The sequence below is a fragment of the Salvelinus sp. IW2-2015 genome, linkage group LG4q.1:29 (genome assembly GCF_002910315.2).
Source record: "Salvelinus sp. IW2-2015 linkage group LG4q.1:29, ASM291031v2, whole genome shotgun sequence".
NCBI classification, from domain to species: domain Eukaryota; kingdom Metazoa; phylum Chordata; class Actinopteri; order Salmoniformes; family Salmonidae; genus Salvelinus; species Salvelinus sp. IW2-2015.
Window position 1 is genome coordinate 7,026,107 of NC_036842.1, and position 12,072 is coordinate 7,038,178.

The 12,072-nt window shown below is 40.4% G+C and overlaps 1 protein-coding gene across 3 annotated transcripts in view; it reads right to left on the reverse strand.

Annotated features, from left to right (window-relative positions):
* The window catches only part of fer (fer (fps/fes related) tyrosine kinase), a 35,050-nt gene extending 24,914 nt beyond the window's left edge, over positions 1 to 10,136 (reverse strand). For 2 of the 3 annotated variants that reach the window (XM_023983507.2, XM_023983506.2), the window contains exons 1-6: positions 10,015 to 10,134; positions 4,840 to 5,147; positions 4,123 to 4,296; positions 3,816 to 3,915; positions 3,171 to 3,354; positions 1,325 to 1,462 (exon numbers count right to left, since the gene is read on the reverse strand). In XM_023983507.2, coding sequence (XP_023839275.1) covers positions 1,325 to 1,462; positions 3,171 to 3,354; positions 3,816 to 3,915; positions 4,123 to 4,296; positions 4,840 to 5,049 — 806 coding nt within the window. In that variant the 5' untranslated portion in view covers positions 5,050 to 5,147; positions 10,015 to 10,134. Of the gene's footprint in view, positions 1 to 238; positions 368 to 1,324; positions 1,463 to 3,170; positions 3,355 to 3,815; positions 3,916 to 4,122; positions 4,297 to 4,839; positions 5,148 to 10,014 lie in introns of all 3 variants that reach the window. The other variant, XM_070440832.1, reaches the window with a different exon arrangement.
* Positions 10,137 to 12,072: the final 1,936 nt, after the last annotated feature.

Below are 12,072 nucleotides of genomic sequence, written 5' to 3' on the forward strand. Positions count from 1 at the left end.
ACAAAAACGAAAAGATAGTTTTTGGGTGGAATTTTCCTTTAAAGGTGGGCTGAACTGACTGATTTAGCCTCTAGGTCAATCCTCCTCATTAGGAAATGTAACTGAGAATGAGATTTGGGTCTTGGAGGCATGCTTTGATGCCTCCAAGACCCTCCATGTTGTCTCGTGTGTGTGTGTGTATTTGCACGCAGGAAGCGTTTGTACACACTGCCAAAACAGTACACAATTAGTCACTCACCCTTCTAGATAACTTGAAACAGTCTAATCAGGTCGAGTCTGGAAGTAGCTTCCTTCGTCAATTAGCTTCAGCCGGCTGGTGTGTGACCGTGGCAAAGTTGGTTTGACTTTGGATAGCCTATCTGTGGGGCTAGTTAGGGACCGCCAATTAATTAAACAATGTGAATGGGACAATATTTTCATGTTTAACACCTTTTAGTTGTCTCATTAAATGCTTTCGATATTTGTATATGAATTTCTACAATACATAGTGGTTTTGAGGTTTATAATTCATTGAAACTTGGAGCTATTGAAATGTTAAAATATTGTCCCAATATTGAGTGTACAAAACATTAAGAATACCTTCCTAATTGTGAGTNCTCAGAACAATCTCAAGTTGACTGGATGTCCTTTGGGTGTACACATAGGAAACTTTTGAGTGTGAAAAACCCAGCAGCGTTGCAGTTCTTGACACAAACCTGTGCGCCTGGCACCTACTACCAAACCCTGTTCAAAGGCACTTATATCTTTTGTCTCGCCCATTCACCTTCTGAATGGCACATATACACACTCCATGTCTCAAGGCTTAAAAAATCCTTCTTTAACCCGTCTCATCTACACTGAGTAAAGTGGATTTAACAAGTGACATCAATAAGGGATCATAGCTTTCACCTGGTCAGTCTATGTCATGGAAAGAGCAGGTGTTCATAATGTTTTGTACACTCATTGTACATTGTGTAATTTACTGTTAGTCCTTCACTAGCACCATAGGGATATCCAAAGTCAAACCAAATTGACCATGTGCATTACGATTGGGTCTTGATGATTACTTGGGTGCTGCCAAATGTGGGCAGGATTGAAATAAACCCAACCCAAAGAAAACTGTGGCGTTACCTTAATTCTGTGACATTTTCCCCCCATAATCATCTCACAAATCTCAGATTTTGGACGAGACTGACTTTATGACCAAAATGATCCTATATACCCTTTGTAGTATATTTTGACACTAGAATAGAATATTTATGACTCATCAATGCCACATGGCTGTTTTCAACCAGAGAAGTTGTTTTTTTGGTTCAGTCTCTAAGGCAAAATCACTAAAACCTACCTGTAGACCTCAATGAAGTGTTCATACTCTGACACAGGGTCAATTTGGTCGATGGACGTGTGTATTTCTTTGTGGACCTTCACTATTTCATCAGTTAAGAGACTGGTAATTTCACTGTATTCCTCCAAAATCCCTTTCCTGAAAATGACAAAACAGTTGGAAAATCATAAAACACAGTTAGAATACGCTCATTTATCTATAGTATAAATCGCTATGACATATTTTCAATAACAAAAAATATTATATACATATTTCTTTGAAGTTGGTGGACCAAAGTGAAAGCAAAAAACTCAAGTGCAAGTCTCCACTGTGTTGCGGGAAATGGGATGCAGGGGAGGGGGATAGTTGTTTCGAATACAGCCTAAGTGTCGTTGCAACTCGCCAAACTTCCACAAGGGGGAAAGTTAGAAATAGTTGCTTAAAGTAAAACAGCACCCAAAAACCACCTTTTGTTATTCGTTTAATTAGTCCATTGCTAATATAGTCACAAAATGTTTTGCATGTCAGCAATCAAGTTTAAGATACATAACTTTTCAAATACATAAATACAGTCGGTATGATGCATTTAGCGTCATATGATGCCGGCTGTAAACAAATACCAAAAGATAGTTTTTGGGTGCAATTTTATTCAGTGTTGTAGTACTCGAGTCCGGTCTCAAGTAGTACAAAAATATAAAAGTACTACAAGTACTCGAGTACTACAGTTTATGCTAGCTAGCTGCTAGTAGGATGTCATGTTATGCCACTGGAGTGGGTGAGTGACTGACGTTTGTTTATATTGTTTTTCGGAGTCTATACACAGCTAGAGATGCAGGTGTGATTTGGTAAGCTAGCAAGAACTTGAACGACTGAAAAGAATCCATATGTTGTTCTGAAACATGAACACAGAAATACTGGACATTTCTAACTCTTATTATGGTGGTGACCTCTCAACATTACAGTCTTGGTCTTGAACTGGACTCACATTATTTAACTCTGTCTCGGTCTCACCCCCCCAGTCTTGGTCTTGAACTGGACTTGATTTTCTCCTGTCTTGGTCTTGAATCGGTCTCACTTTAGGTGGTCTCGAACACTGGTTTTACATTAAAGCAACTATTTCTAACTTCCTCCTTGTGGATTGCTGACATGCAAAACATTTTGGGACTATATCAATAATGGACTAATTAAACAAATACCAAAAGATAGCTTGGGGGTAGAATTTTCCTTTAAACAGGACATCTGAAAATGCCTCTGCCTCCTAGTAATCCCTTGACAGCTATGAAATTATGGGATTAAGCCTCATCTGGGATCGTCCCACATGACAACAATAACTCCTAACTCGCTATACTAAAATAATTCTGGATTTACGTCATTCAAAAGAATGTTAAATTGCCTGACATGTTAGGGTGTTACAGATATGGTAATCTGCAGTGGGCTGCTGGACGTCTAGGTTGGACATTGCAGAAAAGGAACACTTTGCACACAGTGACATATGCCCCCAAGTGTGTTAACAAACAACATTTCAGCCCGTAGACCTTCATCAGTTCTTAACCTAAGAGTCGGGACCAGTGGTGTAGTGGAGGGTAAACACCTTTGTGGAAAAATTCAAAGTAAAAGGATTATTACTTTACTCACTGCGAACAGCGTTGTTTACCTACCTTATTTTTCCATACTACATCACTGGTAAAGACGTAACAAAGTAGCATGACTTAAAGTAACATATCACAAAGAATTGAAACAAAGTAACCTAACATAAACACACTTGGAGCATACATCGCAGTACATTGACCTCCAGCATCTTTTCAAAGCCATTAGATATCATGCGTATGTTGTAATCCCTTCCCGAATCTCCGCTTGACACACTCACAGTGCACAGATCATCTCCTCCTGCATCTTCTGCAGGGAGTCGAGGAGGAGGGGCAGCGTGGTGTCGTGGTAGTGCTCCTGGTGGAGCTGGGCGCTCCGCACCGCCAGCACGTACTGGTTGTGGAGGTTGTGCAACTTCATAGTGGTCTTGTCGTAGCGCTCCCTCGCCTTCTCTGGCTCCTTGCCTGAAATCAATACAAGAAGAWWTTTTTTTTTTCACCTTTATTGAACTAGGCAAGTCAGTTAAGAACAAATTCTTACTTACAATGACGGCCTAGTGGGTTAACTGGGGGCAGAAGGACATATTTTTACCTTGTCAGCTCGGGGATTCGATCTAGCAACCTCTCGGTTACTGGCCCAACGCTCTAACCACTAGTCTGCCGCCCCAAAGAAATGCTGTGCTGCTGGTTTGTACGGAGGTTTAATTTGGGTGTGCCTCATCATTCGAGGGACATCATTGGGTGTGCCTCGTCTTTCGCCTCCCAAGACATGTCAGTCATACGATCTGCCTCCAGAGGTTTGGTGTGGTAGGTATTGATGCACTTCAGATGGTTTCTACTAAGACTTCATGCATTTCTAAGGAAAACTGCACTACGAAAACATATTCAACTTGAGTTTTCTGTCAATGTTCAGTAGAAATGTTTACCTTTCACCATTGCTTCTCTGTATTTTTCTTTGGCACTGTGGGCATCCTTTGTCAATTGTCTATAAGTGCCCTTTAACTTTTCTAGGTCACTTTTTGTCACCTAGAAGAGATAATGTCAGAAACATCACATCGTCAACAAAAGCAACATTAGCATCTTTGATGTAAGTAAAGTTGACCTCATTTACACTCGGACTACATGTGAAACACCCTGTCAGCAAACGCCCCATAACCGTAAATAAAGTCAATGCACAGGGAGGATAGTGTATGAAGAAACGGTAAATGTGTGTGAGGTGAGTGTATACAGTACCTTGTTCATCTCGGACTCGATCTGTGTGTGGATGCTCTGGTAGCTCTTCTTGACCTGCTGCTTGTCTTTGATCATCATGGTGAGTCTGTGCAGAGGGCCCGAGTTCAGCTCCTCCGCGTGACACTTCATGATTTTACTCAGCTGTTCCGTCTGCTGGACCACGTGGGCCCAAGACTGGAGAGATGGAGGTGGAAAACGAGAGGGAGGTGGAAGAAGAGAGAATGATAGATGAGAGGGAGAGGGATATAGGAGATCGAGATGTCACGCCTGATTTCAGTAGATAGGAAAATGAACTGGAACTTTTTAAGGCATGATGTATTGTGCAAATGTTTTCTTCTTCGAAGAAAAAGCATTTAGCGCCTCCGGTAGAAAACTTTCTACACAACGCTGTGACTAATCTCCCACTATAACCAAGTTCCACACTCCTCTTCCAACATCCTGCTCAACAGCAGAAAAACAACCCACATTCATAAGTGTGGGAGTCCCACTGGTAAAAACATCAGGTAAAAAGGGAGATATGGTCTTAAATGAATCAACATGTTCACTGGTGTGTGTTGTGTCTGTAATAATATAGCATATCATTTTGGGTTCGGCGGTCAACAAACCACCATCTTATCATCTCCTATCTTGCCTTAGGTTGCTGTAGTCTGTGTTCACTGTTGGGTCTGTATTGTATCTGTCTTTCCTGTGTATTGATATGTTTGTATAGGAATATACCTTGGAGACGTTGCTGATGTAGTCCATCTGGGAGGAGTTGTCGTGCTTTTCCACCTGCTGGCTGATGTTGAGGAGGAGAGAGGCGTACTCCTTGTCGCTCTTCACCCGTAGCGTCATGAAGCGCTTCACCGTCTCCAGCAGCTTCAGCTCCCAGTCCTGCAGCTTCAACAGCCCGTCGTGGGAGTTCCGCAGGTCCCGTCCGAACCCCATCGTCCCTCTTCCCTTCAGTCTTCCTCAAGGCACGCTGTTTAGTCTCACACTTCGCCGGGCCGAGAGGACGGGGAATCACCCTCAGGTCTGCATCTTTCCTGGGTGGAGGATCGAGAGGGACAGAAAACGAAGCATTGATATTTGCACATACAGAAGCTATAGTACATGGGTGAAACCTATTTTTCTACAAAGTACAGCAAACAGTTGGTGGAAGGTTTTCTATGACATAGCCTAAATAAAAAGGTACTCCTTTCATTAGCCAAACCCTTTATAGACTGCAACAGCCTGTTAATGGAAGAGGCAGAGTTCTCTGAAATAAACACCCATGAATGAGGAGGGGAGGACGACCAGCTTAGCTCAGGAAGTGGGTGTGAACAGTGAACAGCACAAAACTGAAGCGTAACAAGAGACGCAACACATAGACTAGCCCTAGCCGCATCACACCATAGCTCCTCAGCTCTCAGGTAGCCTGTTTAAACCACACGGACACATTAAAACAAAGTCGATAGAGAGGGCAGAAACCATTGTTTGATATAATGTATCTACAACAACAGGATGTAGGCTAGTCAATTCTCTAACATGAGATAGAAGGGTCAACCTTTATAGATAGGGCAGCTTATACACAGACAGACGTGAATTCCCTCTACCTCTGCTACTACTAGATATTTAATCCGTCTTTAAACCTCAGCGGGGGAAAGCGCATTATCTCCGAGCCTTCTGTTCTGTTCCATTGTCTCACACAAAATACACACAAAAAAAAGAGGGAGTGCTAAAAAAAATAAAGTACCAAGAACATATCTTGAACTGTCAGGCAAATACGATTTGTCAAAGATGTACCAAAGCATCCCAGAGGCTAGAAAAATGTGGTTTGCTATTTGGGAATGTGGTTGCGTGTGTCCCAGTAAGATCACACGTGCCACCCACTGTAGACTAATTGGAAAGGAACGTCTTCAAATAGTGTGCCTTGATCTAATATTTGAAAACGTGCAATCTCCCTTATGAGAATGGAGCGGCTGAAATTCAGAGATGTAGAAACTTGACGAGAACCGCCTCATTTGAAACCGCCTTATTCGTCAAGCAGACTTGTCTAACCTGTGTCATAAGTGGGTCATAGCATAAATACTAGGACAAGCACAACAAGAGGCTACTAAGCAAACACAAAATGTCCTCCACATTCAGGAAACCTGTTTTTAGTCTTGAATTCTAACAATTATAATGGTACAGAAGATCATTTGAATTGTATTTAGGCTGTCCATGCAAAAATCAAGTGGACGGAGTGTCAGGTTTTCGGTCAAGGATCACAGTGAAATATTCAGGCTTGTTGCACATTCTTGGCAAGATGATGTGAGCACTGCCTGAAAGGAATTCAAAAGGCGTCATTTTACCACCCACAAGTCACAGACGAACAAGGATGAGGGACATGACTCCACTCTACAGCGCGAGTCCTGAAACTATACAGTTTATAGCTAATGTCTCTGGTTTATTTAAAAACAAGCTTTAAAACACCATTACAGAAGCTGGATCAGAAGCAAATCTTTCACAGCAGAAGACAAAAGCATGAACCGAACCTCAAAATGATAACATAGGCCTTTTATCATTGAGGAAACCCCATAAACTGACATACACTAGGCTACTAAAAGTTAACTAGCTAAACAGGGACTTTGCCATTCTAGAAAAGCTTCTGTATTAGCCTAGGCCTAACAACCATGCATTTCTGTGAAACCTGATCTCCTGGCTACCACCTGCCCCTTACATTACTGTGAACAGTTAACATCCCCTTTACAAGGTGGCTTTGAACACTTACCTGTAGCCACAGGCAACACCACACGTTTGACCTCAACAAAGAACATTTTCTCGAACACCCTACTACACCCTACTTTCTCGTAACACAGACTACAGTGCATGTTCAAGTCATCAGTGACCTACCAAATGTAAAAGCCACCAGCACGCTTCCTGAGAGAAAGTATGAAAGAAAACCACGAGGTGGTTATAATGCAATTGATGTCGGCCGGCCTAAGAATCAAGCCATGGGACACCAACAAGAGAACACTTAGGGGGGCCGCAACTCCCTATTCTCAAACATCGTAGACTATATGACAACAACAAAAACAAAAGGATTGTTTTGTTTGTTTCAATGTGAGTTTTAGCAAACTATAGGCCTAACTATGACCAGGCTGATTTATCCCACTAAACTAAAGCCACAAAATGTCAGTGTCTGACTGATAGGGAGACAAAAGTGGGATTGGCAAACACCAACTAGTGATGGGGTAAGAAATCGATACAGTAGAGTATACTGTGACTCCAAGTATAGATAAAAATGATAAAATAGCTAGGTAGTTATGTTAGCTAGCACTATACAGTTGTACCTGCGCCGAAACTCCAGTATTTCTCATCCTATAGTCATTTTTACATGTTTTAAAATGGTTAGCCAACATGTTTTGAGTACTTTTATCTTCCTAAACTCGTTTTCTAATGGCTCTCTCTTGTTCCTCTGCAGCAGACATAGTGAGMAATATGTTTGGAACGTCAAATTGAATAAAATCGCAAAAAGCCAAAAATAAAGTATTGTGATAAATATAGAATCGCAAAACGTATCACATCAGCGCCCAAGTATCGTGATAGTGTTGGATGTCCCCGGCAATTCCCAGCACTTCCACAAACGCACCAAAACAATGGAGTTGACTGCGAGAACACATTTCAGCATTTGACATCCTGATAAACAAAGACCATTGAATAGGTCTGTGTTAGTAGACATTTAACACCTTTCAAGCCTTTTTCTCTCTCCATGCTACACAGTATCATTAGGCTAATGCAAGAGAGAGCAAAGCTGCGGACTTGGAGCTTCAGGAACAGGAAGCTGTAAACTGTGGTACACCTTCACCTTTTTCCCTGACACAAAATGGTTGTTGGTTCCTCCATCATCAGGCAGGCACATCTCAATACTTAGCCTTTAGGGTCTATAAAGACAACATTGACAATCAAGCTTGCATAACATACCGAGTCATCCACAACAAAGAAATAGCCTCTGACTGGCCATCTAGTGAAAGTACACGAGGGAGTTTGTTGTGTCACTTACGAGACAGATCACTTTGACCTGACAGTCTATCGTGACAACAACAAACATTGGGTACAAAAAAGGAAATTCAGCCAAAGCCAGCACATTTCATAAGCCCACAGATGTGAAAAACTTGTCAAACAATAAGTTAATGATGAAGATGAACAGCTCTCAATTTCAAACGACTCTTTGTAGTAAAAGATATAGGCTCTTTCAGTCCAAGCTTCACCAAGAGCTAATAAAGTTTCTATTGACAGAGTTTCAGGACAAAGCTAGTCCCCTGTATATAGCCTTGTTATTGTCATTTTATTGTGTTACTTTTCATTATTTTTTACTTTAGTTTATTTGTATACATATTTTCTTAACTTTTTCTTGAACTGCATTGTTGGTTAAGGGCTTGTAAGTAAGATTTTCACGGTAACACCTGTTGTATTCGGCGCATATGACAACTAAAGTTTGATTTGACCTAAATGAGGGATGAGCAAGGTGCAATGCCCAGACTATTTTCATGATTTAATGCAGCCTGGAACAGTCACAGTAAATGGGGGTCAAATGGGCCACAGTGTTGTTTTTTTGTCACATTTGGGTTCTTTTCCTCCCTAATGTGTGCAACGAATGAGTCAAACAGTGTGGTTGTACACTTGCACACAGGAGTATGACAGTGAAATGTCTTCATGTGATGTTGTTACAATACTCTCTCACCAGCAATAACACAATTAGAGTGGGTGGTGGTGGGCTGCTGAAGGAGATCATCAGTGGGAGTTAGCTAAGCTCAACAAGGATTTGCTGTGTGCTACAGAACAGGGTCTGTAGGGGGGTACTGCTACTTGAATACCCCATCTGAGCGAGCAGTCTAGTAAAGGAATGTCCTCATTCTTCTCACTGGTGTGGCATGAAAAGGTCATGGAACTCAAGGCTGACAGACAAACAGTGTCCCTGACATGAAACAAATGATGATGATATATTGTTTTCTGGATTTGCATTTCTAACCTCTGTGTATTAATGTAGGTGTATGCAAACACTGTAGTTAGGCTATTCGTTGGGCAAATGAAATACATTAGCTATCTATGATGGGAGAGATTATTGGACACAGCTGGTTGAGTGTGACAAAAGGTTTTGTCAAGTCCTATTGGACCAGTTGACTGTGATAAGGTTTGCTGTAACTGCATCCGTTCCCTCCGCCCATTTTGTGGCAATTCATAATACAGTACTTCACAGCAGCATTGAACTTTTACCTAGTAATACTGGTTATAATGCAAACAAGTTGTCATATGTCAAAACCATTTCTGCTAAATCAGTAACAATCATGATTAACTATTTGAAAGCTGACATTTGAACCGTTTCACCTAAAATGGCTATTTAACGTTACATGTTTCCCATCCCGAGGAAAGTTTTTGTTAATATTATGCAGCAAAGCAAAGGCATTAGCTAGCTAGCTAGCACAACACATCAGCCAAAGTTCCTTACAGTGCGGCGGTGCCTCTTCTTACCAAGTCCAGTAGTTAGTTAGCTAGCAAGAGTAGGTTAACTAGCTAAATCTGAACATAATCTGATTCACATTGGCAAACTAGCTTGCTAACTAGCAAACTATTTTAGCGTTAGCGTGCTAGGTAACGTTACCCACAGTGACTATTTTACGGGTGATAAACAGCTATGTATTATAAATGTTCGCTCTAATAATATCATGGCTAATTAAGTTATCCGTATTTTTATTAGCTTGCTAGCTAACCCGCTAGGTAAACTTAGCTATTCCTGCTAATAATGTCGGGTGTCTGGCTGGACGTTTTTTTCTTTAGGAAAAAAAACTCCTAAACCCTTTCTCGAGTGTTCGTTCTCTAGCAAATATCACATCTACATGTCGATTCCATTCAAATAGACAGTTGATACAATCAATGACAGATTGCACTCACTTTATACTGATAGTTTCTTTTCTCTTCTACTATTTCTCAGTGTTTCCTGATTCCTTGGTATTCTTCTTTTCTTTTGCTCCGCTGCCTGAGTTGGGATTCGGGAGGGGTTTCCGCTTGAGCTCTGTACTGGTACCATAGGATTATGACGTGTGTGTGTAAAATATTGTGTTTTAGAAAGAAAGATAAATGGTTAAATTACACAGCTCTGATCCTGATATACAGTGCCTTCAGAAAGTATTCATACCCCTTGACTTATTCCACATTTTGCTGTGTTACAGMCTGAATTCAAAATGGATGAAATATATGTTTTTCTCTCACCCATCTATATATAATACCCCATAATGACAAAGTGAAAACATGTTTTTAGAAATGTTAGCACATTTATTGAAAATGAAATACAGAAATATCTCATTTACGTAAGTATTCGCATTCCTGAGTCAATACATGTTAGAATCACCTTTGGCAGCAATTACAGCTGTGAGTGTTTCTGGGTAAGTCTAAGAGTTTTGCACACCTGAATTGTACAATATTTCGATTGTAAAATTCTTCAAGCTTTGTCAAATTGGTTGTTGATCATTGCTAGACAGCCATTTAAAGCCATTTAAAGTCTCTAACTAGGCCGCTCAGGAACATTAAATGTTGTCTAGGTAAGCAACTCCAGGGTATATTTGGCCTTGTGATTTAGGTTATTGTCCTGCTGAAAGGTGAATTTGGCTCTCAGTGTCTGTTGGAAAGCAGACGGAACCAGGTTTTCCTCTGGGATTTTGCCTGTGCTATTCTGTTTGTTTTTCTCCTAAAAAACTCAATTTTCCTTGCTGATGACAAGCATACCCATAAAATGATGTAGCCACCACCATGCTTGAAAATATGAAGAGTGGTACTCAGTGATGTGTTGTGTTTTCCCCAGGACATAATACRTTGTATTCAGGACATAAAGTTTATTTCTTTGCCACATGTTTTGCAGTTTCACTTTAGTGCCTTATTGCAAACAGGATGCATGTTTTGGAATGATTAAAAACAATTCTGTACAGGCTTCCTTCTTTTTACTCTGTCAATTAGGTTAATATTGTGGAGTAACTACAATGTTGTTGATCCATCCTCAGTTTTCTCCCATTACAGCCATTAAACTCTGTAACTGTTTTAAAGTCACCATTGACCTCATGGTGAAATCCCTGGGCAGTTTACTTCCTCTCCAGCAACTGAGTTACAGTAGGAAGGACTCCTGTATCTTTGTAGTGACTGGGTGTATTGGTACACCTTCCAAAGTGTAAAKAATAACAACACCATGCTCAAAGAGATATTCAATGTCTGTTTTTTTWATTAACTCATCTACCAGTAGGTGTCCTTCTTTGCAAGGCATTGGAAAACCTCCCTGGTCTTTGTACTTGAATCTGTGTTTGAAATTCACTGCTCAACTTAGATACCTTACAGATAATAATTGTATGTGTGGGATACAGAGATGACGTAGTCATTCAAAAATCACGTTAAACATTATTATTGCACACAGTGGTCAATCATCTACACTGATTGAAGTGTGTTTAACAAGTGACATCAATAAGGTTGTGTCCATGCAACTTATTATGTGACTTATTAAGCAAATATTTACTCCTGAACTTATTTAGGCTTGCCATTACAAAGGGGTTGAATACTTATTGAATCAAGACATTTCAGGTTTTCCTTTTTAATTCATTTGTAAACAATTCTAAAAACATAATTCCACTTTGACATTGTGGGGCATTATGTGTAGGCCAGTGACACAACATCTCAATTTAATCCATTATAAATTCCGGCTGTAATACAACAACATGTGGAAAAAGTCAAGGGGTGTGAATACTTTCTGCAAGCCCCAATGTTCATCAAATCTTACTACTTGCATGGTGTATGACAAAATTCTATAGAGACATTTGTAAAGTAGGCAGGCATACTGTAAGGGTTTCCTATTAATTATAATTGATAAGGAACAAACTGATAACTCTCTTGGCCTATTGCTTGGTGTGAGAGTCTTATCAGTTACATGTTTATCATCAATTATAATAGCCTTATGTTTACACTATCAGT